The sequence below is a fragment of the Delphinus delphis genome, chromosome 16, assembly GCF_949987515.2.
Source record: "Delphinus delphis chromosome 16, mDelDel1.2, whole genome shotgun sequence".
Lineage (NCBI taxonomy): Eukaryota > Metazoa > Chordata > Mammalia > Artiodactyla > Delphinidae > Delphinus > Delphinus delphis.
This window is the reverse complement of record NC_082698.1, coordinates 80,952,686-80,979,872: the sequence shown is the minus strand read 5'-3', so window position 1 is coordinate 80,979,872 and position 27,187 is coordinate 80,952,686. Positions and strand designations below refer to the sequence as shown.

Sequence of the window (27,187 nt, the reverse complement as noted above, 5' to 3'; positions counted from 1 at the left end):
CAGCCGCATAGCACAGGGAGAAGAGCTCGGTGCTTTGTGACCACCTAGAGGAGTGGGATAGGGAGGGTGGGAGGGAGGGAGATGCAAGAGGGAAGAGATATGGGGACATATGTATATGTATAACTGATTCACTGTTATAAAGCAGAAACTAACACATCATTGTAAAGCAATTATACTCCAATAAAGATGTAAAAAAAAAAAAGAGGAAGAAAGCTAAGGCTCTTTTTGGAGTGGGGCAAAAGAGGCTAAAAGTTCTCAATCTGAAAAAGCAAATTCAACACTCAACAGTCAGTCTTTAAACAACCGAAGGACTCGTGGGTCAGGAAGGAGCCAGGCGGGGCTGATATAACCAGACGTGCGTGAAACACGAGGAGGAGTGAGACAAAGCCCCGCCCGGCGACTTTAAGTCACTCCCACCACAATCGGAACCGACACCAGAGGGATGCCGAGGACGAGCCGGGGGTCCTAGGGCCGGGCTAGCCACAACGACCTCCTCCATCCTTCCGTTTTCTTTTTCCCATTTTTCTCTACATCATCTTCTTTTCTTCCACTTTTCCTATTTAACTTTCCATGGCTGGCAATTCCCAAGGCTGAGTGGGGCGATCCCGTGACCCCCGTGGGCAGGTGACCCAGGGCTGGGAAGACCACCATCGGACTCTGCCTCCTGATCTGTGATATGTCCTCAAACACATCGTGAAAGCCTGGAGCCACTATTCTGACACGTGTCATCTAAGCCCAGGTCAAATACGCGGAGAGAGGAGGCCCAGCACGGCCAGCCGAGAGGTCTGGCTCTAATCCCACCCCTCCGACAAAGCAGCCGTAGTGACGTGGTAACAACGGCGCCTAGCATTTGCACAGAGCTCCGGGGCACCGCTGTGCAACAGGGCTTTCTGCGGTGATGAGACCGCCCTCCATCTGCACTGGCTGATACGGGAGCCACCAGCCCCGAGTGGCTGCGGAGCGCCTGACCCGTGACAGGTGTGACGGAACCACAGGTGACAGGTGTGACGCGGAACCACGTTTTTTATTTTATTCAATTATCTTAAATAGTCACACGTGGTTAGTGGCTACTGAATGGGACGCTGCAGGTCCGTAACTTACAATATGTCACCTCCAGAGAGGGCTTCCTTTCCTCTTTACGGCACAGAGCCCAGTTCACGGGAGCACCGATGCACAGGCAGTGGGCACCAAAGTGCCAGGCTTGGGCAGGGCCGGCGAGGGGCTCTCTGTACTCTGATCCAGAAGGAATCACATTCTGGACTGTGTGGACGACACATTCCCATCTAATTACCATGGTCAAGAGGATAAAACCTGAAGTGCAGGCCAGATCTAGTTCTTCATATAAATCAACATCCCCGCCTACAGGGCTCCACGCATCGGCCATATGGTGTATAACAGTCGCACTTTTCACCCAAAGCAAGACCAGCGGGGAAGTAGCCCGGGCGCTGGCGGGACGAAGTGCAGGGCCACGGAGCTGCTGCACCTACAGACACGCTAAGCCAACACCCACCCCACGGGCGGCCTCCTGGTTTTCTGCATCCGACGCTGAAGTCGTCCTTCAACTCTGACATGAATCATAGAGTTCAAGTTTGTCCTCTGCTTCAGGCCGAAAACCTTGCATTTTGATCATTTTATCCTTTCTGTCATGTAAGGTGGCAGTCAAATCACTGCCACATCCACCACAGGTCTTCACATTTTCTACTTTGAACAAAACAGTCTAAGCCCTTTTGGTCACCGGAACTGCTGGGATCACAGCACTGACAATGAAAGCAACACCTTAACCAAGCGGTGACCCTGAGGCCCAGCCCAGGACACACCCCATGAGCGCCCAGTACCTCGCTCGTCCTGAAAGCCACCCGGTAGTTGAACTGGGACCCTTCTTTCTCCTTGGGGTCTTCCACCTTCTCCCTCCGGATGCTGACTGCCACAGGGCCGAGGTTCTCATCGATTCCAAAGTAGTTCTGGTGCTCTGCAATGGAAGAGAGCAGTGGCATGAGGAGAAGGGAACAAAGAACAGGGTGGGTGTCTTTCAGCGTGTGTATCTTATCCTTGAAGAGGTACCAGTGGCTCTGGTGCAGGATTCCCCCAGATGTGATCCATTTATTTGCCTCCAAATCAGATGCACTTTTTTTTCTTTTTTTTTTTGCGGTACACGGGCCTCTCACTGCTGTGGCCTCTCCCGTTGCGGAGCACAGGCTCCGGACGCACAGGCCCAGTGGCCGTGGCTCACGGGCCCAGCCGCTCCGCGGCATGTGGGATCTTCCCGGACCGGGGCACGAACCCACGTCCCCTGCATCGGCAGGCGGACTCCCAACCACTGCGCCACCGGGGAAGCCCCAGGTGCACTTTTAACCTGTCATTTTCTACTATTTCATCCTCCCATTCTGCTTCTCACTAGTTCATAAGCTGCTCAGGAGCCCCAAAGTTGAGTTTGGCATCACTGGAAAGCGTTTTGCCATCTTAGAAACTGTTAAAAAAGGAACGTGGCAACTTGAAGAACCGAGCCTGAACAGTTTTCCTCCAGCTGGGAAGGTCACCTCCTCTGACTGATTAAAGGCAGTGGAGGTGAGCTTATCAGCCACTCAGAAGAGCCGGATTCATCTCGGAGAACAGGGCAGCGGCAAAGATCACCCTGTCACGATGACGTCATGAAAGCACCTGAGAGTCTAAAGCAAAGTGGATCAGCGGACAAAAAGTCGATAAAAGGTCATTAAGCTGCTGAGTCCAAATTATATCTCCTAAAATACCACAACTTAGTTTACTGTGTTATCAGCTCATCATTTCTTTCACATAAAGTCAGGGTCCCATAGAGACCTAAACGCACACAATCTCACCAGAGGAATGCACTCTGGGGCCCTCCTGTCCACCTAGCACAGGGACCCCGAGGACATTCTTCCTAAGAGACGGTCGTTAGGCTTTTATTTACACACTCAACAAGTGTGCGCCAGGCACTGTCTCAGGAGCGGGGTCATAATGCAGAAAAGCTCCCCGCTCACGAAGCGCGCGTTCTAGTCTGAGCGCTGCCAGTGACAGCAAGCTCACTGCTTTGCGAGACTCCCTTCTGGACGCGTGAGTGAGCGCTGCTAAAAGAAGTAAACACGCTTCACTGCAACCAGACTTTGTAAGTGTTGTCTTCTGTAAGGACCCAAACTGAACACTCAGGTGTGGTCCGACCCATACAGAACAGAGGGTACAGTCAGCCAAACGTTTATTCGAACCCTTCACACCAGTAATCCGTGCAGAGCAAGCGGTCCACGCAAAGCCCCTGGGTATTCACTTATTTCCTATCGAGCTGCTGCCTGGGCCGTTCTCCAAGATGTACACTTAAAACATTGATTTGTTTCACCCCACAGGCAAAACTGCTTCTACCCCTTTTCAATGTCACCTTAGTGGTTCTGGCCAATCTTTCTGACTGAACAGTTTTCAGTTAAAGAGAAACATACTATATCAAACGTGTGTAAGCTTGAAAGGAAAGCCATAGGTGTCCCAAAGGCTCTGGGTTATGGTAACGTTTTCTGCCACAGTAATTTCTGAAGGAATAGAGAATGTTATTCAGAATGTGGAAAACAGGTGAAGTTCAACAAAGAGCAAGGGCACTTGTATCACTCAAGGGAAATATTACCGAAAGCCGCTAATGAACACTGGCTACATCTTAAAAGGCAGATCATTTGCGTTTTACTTCTTGCAACCAAATGAGATAAATACGGACATAATTTCCCTTTTAGGCCAGGCAGGGCTAGAAGAGCAAGTCGACTCTTTTAGGGACTAAAAGGTGAAGTACTGACTTAGTTCTAGACTCATATGATAGGAAATGAGCCTTTGTTTTTCATGGATAACTCTGGTAACAGTCTGGTTAACTATTACAAACCTGTAGGAGTCCAGTGAAATTAAGCATACATTGAAAGAAAAGAGTTATTTACCCCGAGGGGTTATTTATCATCAGCTTGATACATTTAAGAACCCACTTCAAGAAGTTACCGGACGAAGTGAGAGAGTGGCATGGACATATATACACTACCAAACGTAAAATAGATAGCTAGGGGGAAGCAGCCGCATGGCACAGGGAGATCAGCTCGGTGCTTTGTGACCACCTAGAGGGGTGGGATAGGGAGGGTGGGAGGGAGACGCTAGAGGGAGGGAATATGGGGATATACGTATGCATATAGCTGATTCACTTTGTTATACAGCAGAAACTAACACAACATTATAAAGCAATTATACTCCAATAAAGATGTTAAAAAGAAAAAAAAAGTGACTGGCAAAAAATGCTCAAATCGGTTCCTTGTTAGGCATCTGATGAAACCCGTGACATAAATCAAAAGAGCTTCAAATTATTTTAGGGAGAAATAGTGAACAAACAAACAAAACCCCTTTTCAGGATAAAACTGAGAGCCCAGATTAAGTGCACCCAATTATTAATTCTAATACGTGACAACTAAAAATCCCGAAGTGTGCGTGTGCTGCTCTCACACTTAGTAGGTGCTCTAGGGACAGATGACAGAGCAGTGACGGCAGGGGCAGGGGCTGTCTACAGGGGTGCACGGGGGAGTTTTCTGGGGTGATGGAGCTATCCCACATCTTGATTGTGGTGGTGGTTACGTAACACACGCATTTGTCAAAACTCTGAGAACTGCACACCTTTTAAAAGGGGTGAATTTCACTGTATGTGAAGTATATTTTTTTAAAACTGGGGAGGAAACAGAAGGTCAGTGAGAGGAAGAGCTGGTAGTCCTCGGAAGTGGACGGGTCTCTGGCACGGATACAAGTCATGACCGTTTCACTCACCCCAGCAGTTTCACCCCACTGCCTCCAGGGAGGAGAATTACTATTCCTCAAGTAATCACCCTGTCTCTTCCCATTTTCTCAACTATCAGTGGTCCTCAACCGCCGCTCACTTCCTTCCACACTACCGCTCTGCTCAGCACTCCACGGCGTCTGCCGGCAAAGCCAGTCCCACCTTCCAGTCTCTGCCTTAGCAGTCCGCCATGGTGCACCACTGGCCACCCACGTTGGGCTGGGACCCTCTACTTCCTAGACCGCTGGAACGACCCCATTCAGAATGAGGCATCTCCCAGCTCTTTGCTTCTGGGTTTCTTGTGTCGCTCCTCCCCGGCGTCTTCTCAGCCAGGCTGTCCTCTCTGATTCTGCCTCTGTCTTCATGCTTACATGTTGGAAAGCCTATCCTTCTGTCTCCCCTTCCGTCCATCAAACCATCTTCTCCTTTGAAGTCCTCAGTGCTATCATCCAATCTCTGTCTAGGCTCTTCTCTCATAAGTCTCCTCACTCACACGCCTTTCCCCCTCTGCCTGTCACCCCTCCCCCTTTTCTTCGCTTGACGTTCCTATTCATCGTTCCAGACTCAATGCAAACATCACGCCCAGCGGGAATATTCACCGCCTCTCCAGACGAGGCTAAGTCCTTCAAACATTTTTTTTTAAGTATAGTTGATTTACAGTATATTAGTTCCAGGTATACAGCATAGTGATTCAGTATTTTTACAGATTTCACTCCATTAAAAGTTATTACAAGATAATGGCTATAATTTCTGTACAATATAATTGCTGTACAATATATCCTTGTTGCTTATCTATTTCATACAAAATAATTTGTATCTCTTAATCCCCTACTCTGACCCTCCCTGCTTTCCTCTCCCCACTGGTTACCAGTAGTTTGTTTTCTATGGCAGTGAGTCTGCTTTTTTTCTTTTATTTTTTAGATTCCACATATATCATACAGTATTTGTTTTTCTCCGTCTGACCTATTTCATTAAGCATAACATTCTCTAGGTACAAACACATTGCTGCAAATGGCAGAATTTCATTCATTTTTATGGCTGAGTAATATTCCATTATATATATGTACCAATTCTTTATCCATTCATCTGTTGATGGACACTCGGGTTGCTTCCATGTCTTGGCTACTGTAAACAGTGCTGTTATGAACACTGGGGTGTGGGTATCTTTTCTAATTAGTGTTTTTGTTTTTTCTGGATATACAGCCAGGAGTGGAATTGCTGGACGATATGGTGGTTCTATTTTTTGTTTTTTTAGGAACCTCCATACTGTTCTCCATAATAGCTGCACCAGTTTACATTCCCACCAACAGTGTAGGAGGGTTCCTTTTTGCCCACATCCTCGCCAACGTGTATTATTTGTGGACTTTTAGGTGATGGCCATCCTGACTGGTGTGAGGTGATCTATCATTGTTGTTCTGATTTCTATTTCTCTAATAATTAGTGATGTTGAGCATTTTTTTCATATGCTGGTTAGCCATCTGTACATCTTCTTTGGAAAAATGTCTATTCAGGTCTTCTGCCCATTTTTTAATTGGGTTGTTTGGTTTGTGATATTGAGTTGGATAAGCTGTTTATATGTTTTCATTATTAACCCCTCATCAGTCATATCATTTGCAGATATTTTACCCCATTCGGTAGAATGTCTTTTTGTTTTGTCACTGGTTTCCTTTGCTGTGCAAAAGCTTTTAGGTTTAATTAGGTTCCACTTGATTATATTTGCTTTTATTTCTTTTGCCTCAGGAGACAGATCCAAAAAAAATATTTCTATGACTTACATCAAAGAGTGTTCTGCCTATGTTCTCTTCAATGAATTTTATGGTCTACAGGATTTAGGTCTTTAATCCATTTTGACATTATTTTTGCATATAGTGTGAGGAAATGTTCTAATCTCACTCTTTTACATGTAGCTGTCCAGTTTTCCAAGCACCACTTATTGAAGAGACTGTCTTTTCTCCACTGTATATTGTCTCCTTTGTCATAAATTAATTGACCATAAATGTGCGGGTTTACTTCTCAGCTCTTTATTCTGTTCCATTGATCTATATGTCTGTTTTCATGTCAGTACCATGCTGTTTTGATTAGTGTAGCTTTGTAGCACAGTCTGAAGTCTGAGAGGGTGATACCTCCAGGTTTGTTCTTTATTCTCAAGACTGTTTTGATAATTTTGGTGTTTTGTGGATCCACAGGAATTTTAAGATTATTTGTTCTAGTTCTATGAAAAACATCATGGGTATTCTGATAAGGACTGCATTTGATCTGTAGATTGCTTTGGGTAGTATGACCATTTTAACAATATTCTTCCAATCCAAGAGCACCGGATATCTTTCCATTTCTTTGTATCATCTTCAATTTCCTTCTTCAGTGTTTTATAATTTTCAGAGTATAGGTCTTTTACCTCCTGTTTATTCCTAAATGTTTTATTCTTTCAGATGCAATTTTAAACGGTATTGTTATTTTTTGGTCTCTCTTTATAGTAGTTCATTATCAGTCTATGAAAAAGCAACTGATTTCTGTATATTAATCTTGTATCCTGAAACTTTGCTGATTTCATTTATTAATTCTAAGATGTTTTGGTGGGTGTGGGGTGGCCACGACTGGGGAGAAGACTCAGCTACAGGACACAGAGGAGACCCAGTCCAGGGGCAGAGCCTGGGTGGGGTGGCGGCGGCCACTGTGGGCGTTTAGTCAAAAGCAGTATCTCGGGGGCTTTCCTGGTGGCGCAGTGGTTGAAAGTCCGCCTGTCAATGCAGGGGACGTGGGTTCGTGCCCCGGTCCGGGAAGATCCCACATGCCGCGGAGCAGCTGGGCCCGTGAGCCATGGCCGCTGGGCCTGCGCGTCCGGAGCCCGTGCTCCGCAACGAGAGAGGCCACAACAGTGAGAGGCCCGCGTACCGGAAAAAAAAAAAAAAAAAGCAGTATCTCAGAAGCATCCCAGATCTCTGAAGATGGCTGCTCCACCACAGCTCACCCCACCAGCCCTTCTTCAAAGGTACCTGCTCTGTGGTTGTGGGCTGGCTAGCTTCTGATGGCCTGTCCCTGCCGCACACCGCCCTCCAACGCTGGCTGGGGGTGGCGCCCTCTAATCTGCAGAACCATCCCGTTCCTCTCTCAGCTTTGGCATTTCTTTGGCTTCTTCCTAGTTTTCTGCTCCTTTGTGGTTTTATGCCCCTTTTGTATTCCTTCATTATCATTTTCTTGTGGTGTTTGAAACGGGGAGAGATAACATGTGTGTTGAAACTGTCACGTATAACTAGCAGTCCTAAACTCACTTACTCCTAAATATCTATAATTCGAATGAGCCTGATAATGGGTTTCTGAATCTGAGCTTTCCTACTTACCACCTGCTTAACCTTGGGTTGGTTACATAACCTTTCTTAACCTCAGCATCCCCACCTCATCCACCCCTAAAATATATATAATACATTTATCATCATTAACCTGAGAGAGACGATATAGTTGAAGGCAGGCATATTAATGAAAACAACAACAAAAAAAACTCAATGAAAGACAAAAAGGGAGTCAACATCAAATAAACAGCATTATGGGGCATTTTCCTTTTAAGCCCAACAGTCTGATAGTTCAAGAGTCATCTATAGGAGATTCATACTTTTCATCTCAAAAGTTGATCTGTAATCAGAGGTTACGTCGCATTCAGGGTAGTCTTTTAAAGAAAGCAGTGGCATATATAATATTTTACTGAATAATTTCTACCAGTAACGAATTTCTTTTTAAATGAGGGGAACCCAAAATATGTATATTACCCTATCCACCAAAGATGGCAGGCAAATTGGTGAGAAAAACAATTTTTTCCTTAGTGTCTACCTCTCCAAGCCATGACCCACACTTGTTTTTGATTTTCCTGTCTCTCACACAGACACACACCTTTTGAACGCAAGTAGAGAAGACATTTCTGCTACGTACAAACCATCACACCTTTGGTCTTGCCAGTTCTAAGGCCCCGTAGCTATTTTCTAAGGGATCTCTCTGTGCTTTCAGTCTCACCAAGAAATCCAGCAGGTTACCTGCACGTGTTTCTAAAGAAACCACAGTCTTAGGCTGCGCACTGTAACGTTCTGTCTAGCTTTCATATGGGGCGTTCCGCACACGGTGGAGGTTAGAGCAGGCAAGGTGCTCCCTATGGCCTCCAGGAGGGAGCCTAGGGGACCCTCTCAGATGACACCTGGTCCCCTTCAGGACAGCTCAGCCTGTTCATCTGCATCACAAGAGCCTTCCCCTCTGTGGGCACAGGACAGTGAGCCCCTCACCCACTTGAGCCCATCATTATCCCAAGCCCTTGATTTCCATACAGTTGCTTCAAGGGGGAATCAAATAAAATCCTTCCTTGGCAGAACGGAAGCTCTGAAAAGACTGGAAAAGCTGAATGAAAATCTACATATTGTGCAAATACAACAGGGCCAGATTAAAAGAAAAAAATTGGTTAACAAGATTTCAGCGTAGGAAATGAGATTCAGTTTATCTCTGTGGTGCACTTTGGCTGCTCAGTAAAGAAAAGAAAAAATTCTAACTCAGAGGAGTTTTAGAAAAGAAAAGGGGTACGTTGAACCTTAGCCCAAAGGCTGTTTCCAGGTACTGTCGTATCTTGGAAGGGAGAGGTATTGGGTCCGTCACTCTTGGAATGAACAGGTGAGGATCTCAACTCTACACGCCTCCCGAGGCCAGTATGTAAAAGAGAAGCCCCGTGGCTCTGCCTCACGTGATTTCTCAGAGGTGTCAGCACCATATGGGCCACGGCACCATCAACAAGTCCACAAGAGCCACTAGCAGCTGTGGACTATGCCCCATCGCCCTGCATTGGTTAGTACTCACAGCAGAAGCTTTCCTTCAATGCTTCTTTGTTCTTTCAATAGTCAGTTGATCATTTAATTGTCAGCTCACTGCCTATCTGGGTTAAACCCAAGGCTGCAGGTGGCTGCTGTCTAAGCTCCTACCTATGATGTATCTTCTGTCACTTTCTCCTCCAAACAACTGTTAAATCACCTCCCCCATTCCAGGAGTTATAAAGACGTGAACAGGGAATGGTGAATACATAAATGGACGAATGAAAAAAAACAACAGGACATGCTTTTGCAGATACTAACATTAAGAGTCATCAGAGAACCTCAAGGAATCTCAAACTCCCTGCTAATGTTTCATGGATTAAATTACCTAATTTGATGGGGAAAATGATGCATTTTTGCTATGTGAATTCTCCTTTGACCAAAATTCAACCAAAGCATTAGCTAAGCTTGAAAAATCTGAGGTATTACAGTGAAAATAACAATATTAAACATACCTTATGTAAATTAACTCATTCATCTCCCTACCTATGAGTAGGTATCCCCATTTTACAGATGGTAATACTGACGCTGAGAAGTGAATGATGTGCTCAAGGTCACAAGCCCCTGTGACAGAGTCAGGATGCAAACCTTGGCAGTCTGGCTTTAGAGCTCTCTCATGTAAAGCAACTCAAGGGTGATGAGGTTACCGTGAAGACTTAAATTATAAGAATCAACTCATGCACAGTAAAACGAACACAACTTAAAGATGAGACAACAAATCTGTCCTGAACATAAGGACGGTATCTTGGAAGATGCAATTTTAAGAAAACCTTGAATAAAAAGCGCAAGTCTGGGGACTTCCCTGTTGGCGCCGTGGTTAAGAATCTGCCTGCCAATGCAGGGGACATGGGTTTGAGCCCTGGGAAGGGCTCAAACCATCAGTATGGTCGGTTGCGCTGCTCATTTCTGTAGTCGTTTCTTCCTCTCATTTTGCCTCCATAGCCACCTCGGTCTCCTCCATAGCCGCCGCCACTTCCGTCGGGAAGATCCGACATGCTGCGGATCAACTAAGCCCATGCACCACAACTACTGAGCCTGCGCTCTAGAGCCCACAAGCCACAACTACTGAGCCCACGTGCCACAACCACTGAAGTCCGTGCACCTAGAGCCCGTGCTCCACAACAAGAGAAGCCACCACAATGAGAAGCCCGCGCACGAGGAGTGGCCCCTGCTCACCGCAACTAGAGAAAGCCCACGCACAGCAACGAAGACCCAACACAGCCAAAAATAAATAAATGAATGAATAAATTTATTAAAAAAAAAAACCTGCAAGTCTGGAGAAGTAAGGCAGCTATCAAAGACTTCCTTTGATAATGCATAATTTTTAGTGTCATTTTGCTACAAGAATGGGAAGGAGAAAGAAAACACTACGAGAGCAAAGAAAGGGTTCACTGCGTAAAAGCTGAGAGGCCCAGATCATTATTGAGCCGAGTAGTTGTCCAGCTTTCCTTTTATTTCCTAAGTGAGACAAAGAGCGAAATAAATTTTGGATCTGAACAAATGCAAGGTAGGTGGGTTTTAGTAAGTTCTAGGTGCTCTGAGACCTTACCTTCCAGAGACCTTGACTTCCAGCTACACTGGACCAGTGTTACCAAATGCCAAGTTCGTATGCTCAATGCACAGTGAGGCCAAACAGACCCAAACGTGGGAGCTTGGAGCAGAGAAAGGTTTATTGCAGGACCATGCGAGAAGACGAGTGGCTTGTGCCCCAAAAGCCCCGGAACTCCTTGAAGGGCTTCAGAGCAAAGCACTTTTAAAGGCAAGGTGAGGGAGGAGTGTGGTTAGTTGTTGCGAACTTCTTGGGGTCAGAATCCTTTGTTCTTGCAGCTGTCCACATAGGTCAGGTCACCATGTTCCCATAAACCTCCAACAAGACAAATGTTATTCTCTGTTCTGCAACTTTTTATCTCTATATGAATGCGAAAGTGCTATACCTTTAAAGGTCACAGCCTTGAGAACGGGCTCTCCTGTATATTTCAGGCTATAGGCAACATTCTTAACTTGTAGCCAAAGCAATAAAATACAAAGGCTAAAGTCAAAGAAACAGATCTAATATGGAGGCAGATCTGTTCTTCCTTATTACACCAGTAGCAAAATGCAAGCAAGTTTTCCCAGTTAACTGCCGTAGGAGTCAAACTATACAGAAATATTAGAGTGTTAATAACTCTTCCTAGAGAAATATGAGAGCATCAGTTCCTCCTCAGTAACTGACTGAGAACACATCTGAGGACGAAGGATGAATAGGATGAACTAGCATACAGTCCTAAAATGCTGCAGGGGATGGGAACTGTGACCTCCCAGCACAGCATACATGTTTCCCAGCCCCCACTACCCTCTGTCCCCTCAGCCACATGGAACCCATATGACTATAACCCACAGGCTGAACCCCCCTGTGCAGCTGGGTGATTCCTCTGTGCTAAGAGCCCCCCTGGACCTCCACAGGAGTTCTGTTTGTGGAGGTACTGGCCAGGCGCTATGGTTAAGAACTGAGTTGATTGTGTCCACTAAAGGAAGAATTTGCATCCCAGAACAGTACAATTGTTAGGTGGTACTCAGTTCCCCCATGTGAATTTAATAGTGTCCAATTCGCTATTAATTTTCTGCAGTGACTGTATAAAACCAGAGGGGGAAAAAAAAAAGGAGCCACCAGGCATGAAATTCAAAGCAAATGCAACCATGCATCGCTCAGCAATGGGGTTCATTTGATATGTAAAAGTATCCTCCTGCCCACAACCGCCGCATTAGTGAAACTTAAGTGAATGTGTTTGCAATGGAGTGGCAGACTTCACCAGACACCTTTCCCCCGGGGCCCACCCTGCCATATGGTTCTCTCTACTATTTTCTCGCTTCATCTTTTTAACCATGAAAATAAAGTCCTGCCCTTTAAATGCTGCACCGGTGGTGGGGACACTAGTTTCTTTTTCGAGAGAAGTCTCATACAGTTATTGAAGAACTCCTGGGAGGACCAGGATATATACTATGTAACAGGCACTGTTCTAAGCCCTTTACAGGAGATATTTTTATATTTTTATTATGATCCCATTTTTAGATGATGAACTGAGGCACAAAGAAGTTCAAGAAGTTGTCCAAAACTGAGCTGGGATGTAAACCCAAGAGTCTGATTTCAGAACAGTCTATGCTCATTACTTCAAGATACGCTGCCCTGCCTGCCAGTAACAGGCCTCCAACTACAATGAGAATGGACAGACACCGCTGCCCATCGGCAAAAAGACAATTCCCCAGCCACTAAAGAGTTGGTTGGTATCAAGAGGGGCAAGAGTTATTATGCATATTCTAGAAGAATTCTTTGCTTTTATTTGTTAATTTAGCAGATGTATGTACGAATAAGACGTTGCAGTTAAAATATTAAGGACAAAGATTACCACTGGAGAAAAGGATAAATTTACATAGAGCTGGGTAACAGTAGTTAAAAAAATTAGTGAACTTAAAGATTTTTACAGAAAAGAGGCCCTGGAGAGAATGCCTGGAGGTGCTGCATAACCAGCAGCCAGGGCTGGGCCAGACACAGGAAGGGCCTTCAAGGCTTAAGGGCTGGCGTCTTGGGGTGTAATAAGGGAACAACACATCTGACTCCATACTGGATGTTTCTTTTACTTTCACCTTTGTATTAATACTCTAATATTTCTGTATAGTTTGACTGATGTGGCAGTTAACTGGGAAAACTTGCTTGCATTTTGCTACTGGTGTAATAAGGAAGAACAAATCTGCCTCCATATTAGATCTGTTTCTTTGACTTTAGCCTTTGTATTTTATTGCTTTGGCTACAAGTTAAGAATGTTGCCTGCAGCCTGAAATATACAGGAGAGCCCGTTCTCAAGGCTGACCTTTAAGGGTCTAACACTTTTCTATTCATAGGGCGATAAAAAGTTACAGAACAGAGAATAACAATTGTCTTGCTGGAGATTTCCGGGGAACATGGTGACTTGACCTATGTGGAGAGCTGCAAGAACAAAGGATTCCGAGACCAAGAAGTCTGCAACAACCAGCCACAACCCTTCCCCCTTCGGGGATAAAAGACGCCTCAGTTCTAACTCAAGTTAAGATGGTTCTTTGGGACACTAGTCCACCTTCTTCTCAGTCGGCTGGCTTTCCAAATAAAGTGGCCATTCCTTGCCCCAACAAGTTGTTTCTTGATTTATTGGCTGGTCACGTGGTCAGCCGTCTGACCTTGGACTCGGTAATAGGGGCAGAAATGGACCTTGGAAAGGCCAGTCTTACGCCCTACGCTGTGGTACGGATATGGCTTCTGTTGCACACCCAGTCTGCTCAGAAGCAGCTAAACACTCTTTTCTGAAAAATTCCAACCTTTTCAAAAAGAATTCCAATCTGCCCACACCTAAGAAGTCTTGTAAAGCTACGATGGGAAGGGGAAATCAAAGAAGTTCTCTGTCCTATTCATGGACACATGACGGAACTGTAAACACTAGGGCCCCTAAGCACCAGGCAGTGGGGACAGAAGAGGGCAAACTAAGACTCTCTTTCATACACACTACAGAGTCTGCCCCATAAAACCAATTCAGCTCTTTACAAAGGATTTCTACTAGATACATACTTCTTTTGTTGTACTTGTCATAGAAAATTCCAAGAAAAAAATGAGCTGGGCACAAAGGCCTCCTTCAGAGAGTTCAGTGAAGATTTGGGAACCCCAGAGTGCCAAGGACATCCCAAACAGCCCCTCACAGCCACTTCACCTTAACCTGCAGATTTCAGGGGAAATTCAAAGAGAATGTCTCTGTGCATTTCAATACAGATAGCAAAAACAGTAAATTCTAGGGCTTCCCCGGTGGCACAATGGTTAAGAATCTGCCTGCCAAGGCAGGGGACATGGGTTCGAGCCCTGGTCTGGGAAGATCCCACATGCCGTGGAGCAACTAAGCCCACGCGCCACAACTACTGAGCCTGCACTCTAGAGCCCACGAGCCACAACTACTGAGCCCGTATACCACAACTACTGAAGCCCGCGCGCCTGGAGCCCGTGCTCCCCAACAAGAGAAGCCACTGCAATGAGAAGCCCGCGCACCGCAACGAAGAGTAGCCCCTGCTCGCTGCAACTAGAGAAAGCCCGTGCACAGCAACAAGGACCCAATGCAACCAAAATAAATAAATTTAAAAAAAAACAACTAAAGCTAGCTTATAAAAAAAAAAAGTAAATTCTAAAGCTTAACAATTCCCCTGCCCCTCAAGGTAAGTTTGAGAACGATACTCATGGCAAGTGTGTACAGGAAGGGCCCTGGAGGTTTGCTAGTTTTAAGAACTGTATCCATTTTTTTCTTTCTTATTATTTTAAAGATTCTCATTTTAAATATATCATGAAAATTTACAACTTACATTTTTAAAAAAATTAAGTAAATGATTTTTAAATTGTTTTTGATTTATAGAAAAGCTGCAAGGATAGCAGAGTTCTTTTCTACCGCTCACCCAGTTTCCTAGCTGTTACCAGCATACATACTTTGGTATATTTGTTCAATTAATGCACCAATATTGGTATATTATTATTAACTGAAGTCCATAGTTTACTCAGATTTTTTTAGTTTTTACCTAGTGTCCTTTTTCTGTTTGAGGATCCCATCCAGGACACCACATGACATTGTCATAGTGTCTCTTTAGGGTCCTCTAGACTGACAGTTTCTCAGACTTCCCCTTTTTTGATGACCGTGGCAGTTTTGAGGAGTACGGGGCAGGGATTTTGTAGAATGTGCCTCAGTTGGGATGTGTCTAACGTTTTCCCCTAAACAGACTGAGGTTATGTTTTTCGGAGAGGAAGACCACAGAAAACGCCACTCCCATCACATCAAGGGTACAAACCATCCACATGATTTGCCCCTGTTGATGCTGACCTGGTTCACCTGGCTGGGGCCATGCTCGCCAGGCTTCTCCCCTCTTCCCACACTCCATCCTTCGGAGGTGAGTCACTAAGCACAGCCCACTTTCAAGTGGAGAAGGGGAAGGCCATGACTGAAATTTCTATAATTTTTCAAGGTTTATGAAATTTCAACTTTATAGCAATTTGCTTTTCAAGTAAAGATCTGTTGTTAAAATGAACGTTCATTAATATATTTGACATGAGTAGTGTTGCAGGTGGAGGAAATATAGGTGTCTTTATCACTATGTTTCTGTCAAGCTGAAAGATTTTTCTTTGAAGTAAAGCAAATACAGTCATTAACTCTTCTGCCCAGATCACGGCTGGCAAATACCTGGCATCTCCCCATGTGCCCGCGGCGGACGATGATATTGCTAATGGCTCTTAGAGCACTGACGCAGCTGTGTACACAATGACAGAAGTACCAATGAAGGAAGCATGAGCGCCCAAAGCAAGCTCCACATACATCCATTTACCTGCATCAGGAAGAGTCTAGCAGGATAACGATGAAACTATTCATGGGAATTGTCTCTTTCTTATGGATTCGAGGGGTTTTCTTTCTCTTTCTTTTGCTTCCCTACCTTTCCTTATTTTCCCATAATGATTATATAGTATTTACACGCCATTTAAAAATCCTAAACCAAAAAAAAAAAAAAAGATAAATATTGTCAATCTTAGTATTCCCTCCACTCTCCACGTCCACAGGAACATACATCATGCTCCCAAAGGCTCAGACACAGTTCAGCCACTTTTCACCCCCCCCCCCGAGTTATCAAAGAGGCGCAGCTGTATCCTTCTCTCTGGTTTGACCTCCGTTTACCCCAAAGTGACTTACTTCGTCTTCAGGAGCCATTCTTGTGTGCGTGACCTGAAGCAAGGCATCGGGCAGCTTCAGAACTCCTGAGCAACTCTCAGGTACACTATTGCCTAAAAAGTGCAAGACACACAGAAACCCACGGCATCCCTCCGCTGTCCGCGTGGCTCCGGCCCCAGTCACACTCGGGACAGTCAGTTGCTGGCCAGCGGCTCTAAGTGGCTGTAAGCCCCAGGAGGTCTGCTGTGCTGCAAGGGAAGCTAAAGGCAATTCAAACCAAGACCACAGGTGGAATCCCCATCTAGGGGGCCCTAGCTCCCAGGAGGGAACCTCAGTTTCACTAGAGTTCCATGAGGGACAGAGCGGCCTGGCACACAGCACCAGGGTCATCGCCAGCGAAAGGAAGGGACATTCGAGAGCATTCACTAAGCTTGCTACAATCCGGCTCTTTTAAAAAGCCGTTTCACTGAAGGCTACAGAGGGATTTGCCCAGACAAGCAACGCTGCCCACAGGGCACCGTGGCAGGCCACTCCCCTCCATAAATCCCTTTGCAAAGTTATTCAAAGCCGTTCAAAGACTACGTGTCACAGGAATACACCTCAACATAAGGACAGCCTTTCACGTTAACTACCCAATAAAGAGTCAACCAGTGTGATGAACTGGGCGATTGGGGTTGACATGTATACATACACTGATGTGTATAAAACTGATGACTAATAAGAACCTGCTGTATAAAAAATAAATAAAATGAAATTAAAAAAAAATAGTCAACCACCTTATTAAAGCTGAAAAGGTTTACCTATGACAATCGATGTAGGACATCGTCACTTGAAAGAAGGGAAAGAAAGAGAGAGAGATTCAGAGAGCTGGGTCTTTTAAACCTTTCCCAGCGATTGCGAGCCATGTCATTCTTTTGAAAATGAAGTTTCACACAGAACAATGAAGAATGGAGGAAAAGAAAAGGCATTCTGGAAAGTATCAAAAGATTCCTTGAAAGCCTGCTTCCAAAGAGAAGAACTGAGTGAAGGGGAAAGAGAAAAAGGGAAAGAAAAAAATCTGCAGAAATGCTCTGTGACAGTCTGCGCAGGGCCTCTGTTTTTAAACACAATGCTGTCCCTGCAACTCGTGATGTGTTGGCAGATATGAACTCCAGCGGTTGAAGCTGGCGTGAAAAATGGGGGGGAAATCATTAATTTAATCATCGCACTTTATCTGGCAGACACATGCTTTTGTGATCCTTGGGAAAGAGCTGGGCTCCAGTCCCACACGGAGGAGGCCTCGGCCACCTGGCCGCTGGGAATCCGGGCTGCTGCCTCTGCCTTTAGTCCTTAATGGCTCTACAGAGAGACCAGCAAAAGCAGCAGCAGCTTCCATTGTAGCCAATTGCAGTCTGAAGCCACACAGGCCCACGGGGGAAGAGCGGAATCGCTAAATATAGGAGGAAGCAGGCATAGTCCCGGGCTGCAGGGAGAGAGCGCAGAGTGGCGGGGCTGGGCTGGGTCTGATTCTATCTCCTCCTGCTCTATCCTGGCCCCGAGTCCCATTAGCCACACAACAGTCACCGTGCCCAGCACAGAACTGCAGCACACAAGACAAAGGACCCCGGGGACGGCTGTCCCGCACCTTCATCGTGCAGGCTTAGCGCAGGAGTCTAGAATTTGGCTGTCTGCCTCATTCACAGACCCAGAGTGCGCCCAGCACCCCGGACCTGTCCAACCGCACGTCTACACCCACTTACAACTCACCACAGGGCATCTGCTCTCGGGTTTTTCTTATTTATGTTTTATTGCACATTCAAAATCTACCAAGTTTGATGGTGTCATTTCTAAAGCCCTGGGAAATCCTCAGTAGCAAATCAGGAAAAGTGGAGGAAATAAACCACTCACAGACAACTCTTTACAATTATCAGGAAGTGACAGAGTTCAGGAGAAAAACTACGAAAACCAGTCAAGAGAATTAAGAGAATCTAGCAACCTAAAACTATCTCGTGGAACAGACCTTAAGGACATTAAATGGATCAGAGGGCGGCAGCCCTGCCTGGGCCCAGAAAACATCAGTCCTTTATTCCATATACACTGTGTAGACTTACTACACTAAGCTATGCAAAGGAGTACAACAAATGAGATGCTGGCACGAAGCATTTGCATAAATACACATGTATACAGATACATACACACATACAATTTTTACATTCTGGTGTTTTACAGGGTGAATCGCAAACCACTTACAAAACTCAGCCAGGATGACTCATCGCGCCTAAGGATTTCGGGGCACAACAATCCCAACAGGCTATTTTATTGCTAGCATTGACAGCCATGGCTTCAGTCGATGAAAAAAATCTCTTAAGCAGGAAGCCTATTTCTCCATGGTCTCCCTTTCCAAAAATAACTAAGTTCCACCTCGAGAGCATCCGTGAGCAGAGTTTATAATCCTCTGCCCCTGGATGAACAGTCCTGCGTTATTTCCGGCACAGATTAAATAGAAGACCCGAGATTCTGTGCGCTCACTGGCCGGAAGGCCGTAACATCACAATGGGTGATGCTGACTCCCACCAGCAGCCAGGGCTGAGACGGGAGCGCTGGGGACACAGCCAGGCACTCAAGATGTTGACAAAGTTATTTCAGTCCCGTCATGTCGTCCGTAGAAGACCAGAAAGACAACTCAAGCTACGTGACCAGTCGCAACTCAAACGCCTGCTTATCTAGCTACGTCGCTTATCAACGTTCTTTTCATTCCATTGATTAATATGATTTCATAATATTATGATTATGGATGACTGGTTAAATCTGGAATGATGCAAAAGGGGGGGGATGATTAATTTAATAATTGCACTTGGTCCAGCTTGTAGTCCAGGGGAAAAAGCACTAAGAAGGCTCCAGGGACTGAAGTGGATGGAGTGACCTCCTGAGGTTAGAGCCACAGCCCGACCAACCCCAAAAAGAAACAGCTGGAGTCAAAGGTTGCAGGCAAGCATTCTGAAGACAGAAACCAATACTAAAATGAATTCTAAGTACAGTCAGCTGGAATTTATCCACAGCAGAAGGCACAGAAGGAGGAGAGGCCCCCCGAGACTGACTGGGCCACCTCTGCCTCCTTCGTGCTCTAAGAGGTGACACCTGGGAATGGAGGGGGGTGGCAGGTGAAACCGCAAACAGAAAACTAAGCCCCAAAGAGTATGCTGTCCTAGAAGGAAGGGGCCACGGAAGCAAGTCATACCCACTAAGAAGACAGGGCGAGAGTCCCTGGGTGTTCTGTTTGGCGTGTTACTGACGTGCGCGTGGTACACGTTTCTCTGTGGGCCTGTAAGACAGAGTGGCGTCTCATGTCCCTGGCATGACTAACGACACATTGAAAGGCTGAGGATTCAACTACATGACTTCTGAGGGATGCATCCTTCGAGGCTAAGCATACAAATAAAATAAACATCATTTATTCTACGCGTACTTGAAGAATTTCTGAAATAACAATACCAAGGAAATATCTGTATCTGAACCTTTAAGCCTATGTGTAAAACTGCAAGAAGACTAAATCTGTCTATCCTACTAATTTATACATTCATACATTCTTTCCACAAAGATTCACTTAACACTTCCACTATGTACAACAAGGCAGAAGGAGCTGTGAAGACATAAAATTAAAAAGATGAAGCAAAGGTGTAGGAGAAAAGTACAGAAAAAACGAGAGGGAAAAGAACTAGAACCAGAACTGTACCCAGTGTAAGATTATTCAGAGCAATGAAAGAGCAATGGAGTTCATCAGCGAAGACTTCCTAAAAGGGGTAAACCTAAGTGGAGTCCAACATCTGTGACACTCACACGTGGGCAGAGAGAAGGAAAGAGCAGACGTTTCCACATCAGGGACTAGGGATCAGCAAAGGCAGGGAACTGGGGATTTCTAAAGAAGGGATCTGGGACCTCCCTGGTGGTCCAGAGGCCAGGACTCCGCGCTTCCACCGCAGGGGGCACGGGTTCCATCCCTGGTTGGGGAACTAAGATCCTGCGTGCTGCACGGCGTGGCCCAAAAAATTAAAAAAATAAAAAATAAATAAAGAAGGGATCAGTCCGGCAGCAGTGGAGGCTCTGTGACACAGAACAAGCTCCAACCCAGCGGACAACGGCCTCGGACAGGCTCCGACCCAAAGCCGCGTACCACAAGGGGCCCCAGGGAAGCGGCCCCGGGACACACAGGGCCCCTTACCTTTGCCGTAGAAGAACCTGCGGTAGTAATAGGCCCCCAGGTCGATGTGCTCGATGACGTAGCGCCTGACCTTCTCCCTGTGGATTGGCTGGTTCTCCCTGGGCACCTCCAGGACCGAGACGCCCGCGTTGGTGCAGTGAGAGCTGAGGGAGGCCTCGAAGGAGCAGCCTTCCCCGGAACTGAAGGAGGACGAGTTGGCCCTGGACAGCGCGATCCTCCGGTCGCCCTCCCCGCCTGTCTCATTCCGAAAGTAGGGACAGCTGAGGACCAGGTCGTTGCTCTTCCCATCCCCGTCGTCCGTGTCCAGGTTCTCTTTGGAGTTGAGGTCCTCTTTGCTCCCCAGCGGGGAGTCACAGCCGCCCGTCGGGCCCATGGGCATCTGGGTCTGGGATGCCGCCGAGGCCCCGGTGGTGATGTTTTTCCTCTTCCCCACGTTCGCCCTCGTGGCCATGGCTTCGTTGATATTAAACAAGATGCTCTGGACGTCATAATGTGCAAAGCAGCGCTGGCAGTTCCAAGGGCGGACGCCCCTCTCCAGACGCCCGTCCTCCAGCTCAGAGGCGAACTTGAACGTCTCGTGCTCACTTTTCACGGTCCGCAGCTTGCGGAAGAGGGACGTCTCCATGGACTCCGACTTCAACCTCCGTTGGAAAGGCTTGTCCCTGTCTCTCCCCAGGAGGAGGGCACTGTCCATATAGTCTAATCCTGAGATGTGCACGAATTCGCCTCTAGAAATCTGTGCTGCGGCGTGAAGGCTGGGGGAGATTGCAGGGTCGCAGGGGAAAAACTCGGGGAACCCGAACGGGGCCATCACCCTGTGGTCGTAGTTCTCTAGCCGGTAGCCTCGGAGCATAGCAAAGAAGTTCTCCCCCGACAGGCCCTGCCGGTCGATGGAAGACGTGCTCCCGTACTCCCGGTGCAGGGCGGCCCCGGTATTGGGGTTCACTGCATTTTGGTCTAGGACGTCTTCCGCGTCGATGTCACTGATGGTAACATCACTGTTGCTCCTCTGTCTTATGGGGTGCAGTCCTCTTTGCGGAGAGTGAACGAAGATGTCTCCGACGGTAGACTTCGCCTCCACGAAGTCGAGGTCGAGCGGCTCCTCTTGCTGGCGGTCACTCTGGTTGTTCTGCCCGTTGTGCATAATGGACGTGACACTTTCGTAGCTGGGCTGTGACCGGCTTTCCCACAGGGCCTTGCAGGTCAGCTCCTTGGAGCAGTCCTTTTTAGGAGGCCACTCAGACACCCTTGCTCTGACACCCATCTTGGGCACGGCTGGGGTACCGTTAGCCGGACCACCGTTCTCATTGGAACTGGAAGCATTTAAGGACGGGGTGGGTCCCATGTTGCCATTGATGGCTTTAAATTTTCGAGCAAAATAATCATCGGACTGCATGATTCTGGGAGGACCCTTGAACTTCGACGAGGCTCTGCCGACCTTTTGCTGCTCTTCCTGTGACTGCCTGGGGTCACTCATGTCTACCGATGACGCAGGAAGCTCCAAGCCTCGCCGGAAAGACTGATGTAAATCCAATGACACTGTTATTTACAAAGGCTTCTTCTATACTTGTATAGAAGCAAACATCCTCAGAGTACAGTTCCTCCAAAACCAACTTGCTTCTCAGTTGCTGTAATAATTTTGAACACCTCTGTCCTTTTCAAAAGCATCCCTTAAGACATCTGGCCAGTTCCTTTACCTGAATTAAAAAACAGAAAATAGCCATTAACAATCACTGTAGCTCCAGGTCAATACATTCCCCACGTGGTTTCTCATCTGCCCTTCTCGCCAATTCCCCGTAAACTGTCGTGATGTTTCATGGTTCCCTGTTCACACTCTCCTTCTCTCCGGAACACTCTGCCTACCCACTGTACCTGGCTGCTTAAAATTTACACCACACAATCGAGCAGTCCCCTCCCACGCTCAGCCCACATCTGAGCAAGGACCGCTTCCTCTATGTTTCCATGGCATCTGCACCTACCCCAATCACAGCACTTTCCCTGATACTCTTACTGCTGCCGTACTGATCTGTCTCCACCACCAGCTAACTGTAAGCTCCTCTAAGCCAGGAGCTATGCCCTTCATCTCAGTATCAACGTTATCTATTGATGTAACCTGGCTTAAATCAGGTAATCAAGCAACATTTCAATTAGTTGTAAGAGTAACACAATGGTCATGCAATTGTTTGAGTATTCTTAAACTTTCTTTCAAACCAGTTAAACTCAAAATGTCCAGCAGCACCAAGGTCAATACAAGGCATTAACAATGAGTTTCCAGAATGCTCTCTCGCAAGCAAATAAGAACTCACAGAGATGCCCTGACAGTGAGAAGGCGTCTTCAAGAATCTGGTGTCTGAACAAGTACAACTTTCTAGTTCATTACACCACTAGCAAGTTGACAAACGTGCAGGGAAGCTTAGAGATTTAAGACACAATTTACCTTTGTGTCTGGCAGAAACTTGACTTCACCAACTCTCCTCTTTAATTACAAATAATTTTTCCATTTGTTCTATCTTTAATTAGACAGAAATATTTTCCAGGTATTACTATTTCCCGAACTCATGGCTGTCATAACTGAGGAAATAATGATGTTTTAGGGTGTGGCAAACAGAGAGGGAAGGTGCAGTCAGATGCTTCCGTGCACTCGGCAGGCCAGGATATGCCCAGAGTTCTCAGAGAGAGACCAGAGCTGACGGCATCTTATCTATTTCACTTAGAAGTATTGTATTGAAAAGAACCAGAGACGATTCTGAATCATAGTGATTTCCTCTATAATTTAGGTTATCATCAAATCCTTTCCCGGAAACTGAAACAAAATGACGACCGAGATACGAAGGAAAACAACTTCTTGCCTAACAGCTCTCTGTTGAAATGGTATTGGATTCACTGTAGTAGGCTTCTGCATAACCTATACATGCTATTAAGTCTCCTGCTTACAGAACACTCAACACAATTTGAAAGGGTAAGAAAAGCTTCTCATGGTTGGTTCAGAGCTATGTGAATTCTCAAGAGGCATTAATCTGATACGTATTTTCATTATCTAATACTGATCTGTATCCTTGTTACCGAAGAAAGAAACATACCCTACCGAGCACCCCGTTCCAAACACTGAACTGTGACGTTTCTAGAAATATAATCAGGAGCTAAGTGCTCACCACCCCAAGGAATTAGCAAAAGAACAACAAAATGTACCGAAAGAAACCACGAAAGAAGGAATGAGAAGGAATGAAGAAAGATACAAGCTGGAATTAATGGAATGGCAGGGGGTAGGGGATAAAAGAAGAGACAAATCCAAAAGGTGGATTTTTTTTTTTGAAGAATAAGAAAATAGATACACTCCTTCCCAAACCTGAAAAAGGGAAAGAAAGAAAGAAAGGGAGAATAATATTACATAAGTTCGGAAAGGAGAAAGGAGAAATGACCACACGTATAGGAGGTATTGAAATAAATATAAGTGTAAAAGAATTATACCACAAGCAACTCTACAGCAACAAACTTAGAAACATAGAAGAAACTAAGATTTCCTGGCAAAACACAAACTCCCCAAACCCATCCAAGAATGGAAAATTTAAACAGAGTGATTAGCACCAGAGAGAGTAGAAATAGAACAATCCCTCACTAAATATATGACCGATGTATGCACAAAATGCAAAGAGCTACCTCAACCACGACTTTGAAACCCCTGCATCCTCTCATTTATGGGACCAAACGCTATCTAAAAATGTAGCTTGTACCTTGCTTTTCTTCCTTTTCCCTGTCGTGGCACACACTGAAATACCAATGTTCCCACAGCACGTGGCAGTCAAAGCAGGAAGGTGCTCAAGGCTCGGGGCACAGGTGAGACTCTGGTCCCCCTCCCCGACTCCACCACCAGCAAACCAGCACCCCCCCCCCTTACCAGCAGCCCGCTCACACACCCCAGAAGGATGCTCTGAGTTCAAGCCACCTGCCAGGAATGTGTAAAACACAGAAACCTGAAAACTAGGATTAACGTGGACAACACAGACACTGAGTAACTTGTTCTGGAAAAACTAACCATAAAGTTATCAGAGGTCACTGGGCTTGGACTCATATCTGAAAACTGGTCTTCCAAGCTTTCACAGCCGTTTACATTTACAATAGCATCATTGTTTGCAACAGACAGCATTAAAACTACAAAATCTTTATTCCATAGATCTATTATAGAAATGGAAGGGCTTCCCTGGTGGCGCAGTGGTTAAGAATCCGCCTGCCAATGCAGGAGACACAGGTTCAAGCCCTGGTCCGGGAAGATCCCACGTGCCACGGAGCAACTAAGCCTGTGCGCCACAACTACTGACCCTGCGCTCTAGAGCCCGTGAGCCACAGCTACTGAGCCCACATGCCACAGCTACTGAAGCCCACGTGCCTAGAGCCCGTGCTCTACAACAAGAGAAGCCATTGCAATGAGAAGCCCACGTGCTGCAACTAGAGAAAAGCCCGTGCACAGCAACAAAGACCCAATGCAGCCATAAATAAATAAATAAATTTATTAAAAAAAAAAAAGAAATGGAAGACACCGACAACCGTCAAAAAGTAAGGATGATTACTTTAAAACATGAATGAATAATAGCAACAAATAAAAATAGATGAACTAGTGTTGAATTTTACTACTAGGCTTGCCAAAAACCACAAAAACTGTAGCACACTCAGAGCACACAGACCCTTTGCCAAAGAAATCTTCTGAAAATATTCCTTCAGTTATGATCTTTTAATTTTGTGCGTGCGATAAGAACATTAGCTGTATCAGACGGCCACTGGTTTTTCCTGTCTCAGATGTATTCCTCTTTCATGTGGTAATGGGTACCATACCTCTAACTAAAACCATTTTAGTTATGTGGGGCTAACTCCACCCGTAACATGTGACCCAGGTTTGACCAATGAAAGTGCTGCATCTTCAGGCCACAGTGACTGGTCCAGGGAGGAGCCCAGGGGCCAAGGCAGGAAGGGTACCCCAACACTGGTGCTCTGACCCTTGGCAATGCCCAAGCGGCAGAGGGCTCACCTTGCCAATGTGACTGAGAATGGAAACAGCAGCACGAAGCTGGGCCAAGCGAAAGAAATGACGACTCCTCAGGATGCGGCTCCGGAACCAGTTCCAGAATTTTCCAGCTGCTTGAGCCAACTGATCACCTTTTTTGGTTTATTCAGTTTGACTTAGATTTCTGTGTTTTCCAGACTAATTTTAAATGTCCTAAGAGACCCAGCTTCTATTCAGTGAAAGATCAAAGACAGGAAATTTGACGAACACAGCTACTGTGCACAGTGTTGCCCAGATCGCCTGGTCAATGAATGAATGGACGGAAAGCCACAGTTCTGGCACCAGCGTCCAAATCAAAACCAGAGCCTTCTGGGCAAGATCCCTGCTCTAATTCCATAATTATATATCTTTTAACACCTTTTATGTGTGCCACTAACAATTCAAAGTGTTCAAAGCCAAAAAATTCTTGACACAGTAGCTGATTAATAAACAATCTACAGTTGCAACAGAACTCCTGCAAATCCCTTCCGGCCACCTTTTACTCCTAGACCCATTTTCTAGCTTGTTGTAGCTCCTCGAATAAATCTCTAACAACAGAATGATAGAGGGCACCTTCCTTTTAAAGATATTACTAAAATACTTATATATTTGAACACTGTCATAAAAATAAAACACCTCAAAACAATTATAGCATTTGTTTTTTCAGGAAGATAAATTAGAAATAATAACATCATCCAATTTAAAAAGTATTACGGTTCATGGGGAAGAACTCAAATCAATGTCTTTGAAAAGCAGATGTCAAGAGGGGTGGGATAGGGAGGGTGGGAGGGAGGGAGACGCAAGAGGGAAGAGATACAGGAACATATGTACATGTATAACTGATTCACTTTGTTATAAAGCAGAAACTAACACACCATTGTAAAGCAATTATACTCCAATAAAGATGTAAAAACAACAACAGAAAAAGAAGGAATGGTACAGGCTCTGAACAGAGAGAAATGCAGAAAGGAAACAATGGAGGGAATGAAAATCTAAAGCATGAGCTGGAATGACCTCTGGAACAATCCAGAACCTAGAGGTCAGACTGTGGATGAGAGAGAGAGACAGAGACAGGCACATACATGCGTGAGGGCACACGTGCGTGCACACACACGCACGCGTGCACACGAGACACCCTACGCCAGTAATTAATCCTGTTTGCCCTGTAGGGCCACAGATGAAAAGTGGGGACCCGGGGCAAATATGCCTGCATACAGGCATCTGGAACATAAGATCCCTTTGTATCTCTCATTATCTTTAGTTTTTCCCCAAGTTGTAACGTTCTGCCTGTTTCCATGAAGCAATCAGTTGAGAAATTTCTAAAAGACCGGGATTTGCACTCTTAGTAGCATGTACAGGCATGCAATGAAGCTGTAATCTAGGAAGCATCTGCAAATACACATCTGCAAAATACCCCCAAATTATTCTTTATACTCATCAGGTATATATACATCTTCTATGTTCAAATCCACCATGAACGTCAAGAGCAGGCAGGGAGCCGTGCAGCTGACTGATGTCCATGGGTCCCAAAATGATGGAAGGGACAGGAAAAGGATGACATTTCAGAGAAGCATCTCGAAAGAGCAGCCTGCAGAAATTAGGGGGCTGTGACTGGCCCCCAAACAA

At 45.8% G+C, this 27,187-nt stretch overlaps 1 protein-coding gene across 1 annotated transcript in view; it reads right to left on the bottom strand.

The window, feature by feature from the left end:
* SIPA1L2 (signal induced proliferation associated 1 like 2) overlaps window positions 1–27,187 on the bottom strand; it is a 220,763-nt gene that overhangs the window by 87,955 nt on the left and 105,621 nt on the right. The window contains exons 2-3 of the mRNA XM_060035062.1: window positions 20,527–22,223; window positions 1,836–1,969 (exon numbers count right to left, since the gene is read on the bottom strand). Coding sequence (XP_059891045.1) covers window positions 1,836–1,969; window positions 20,527–22,003 — 1,611 coding nt within the window. The 5' untranslated portion in view covers window positions 22,004–22,223. The remainder of the gene's footprint in view (window positions 1–1,835; window positions 1,970–20,526; window positions 22,224–27,187) is intronic.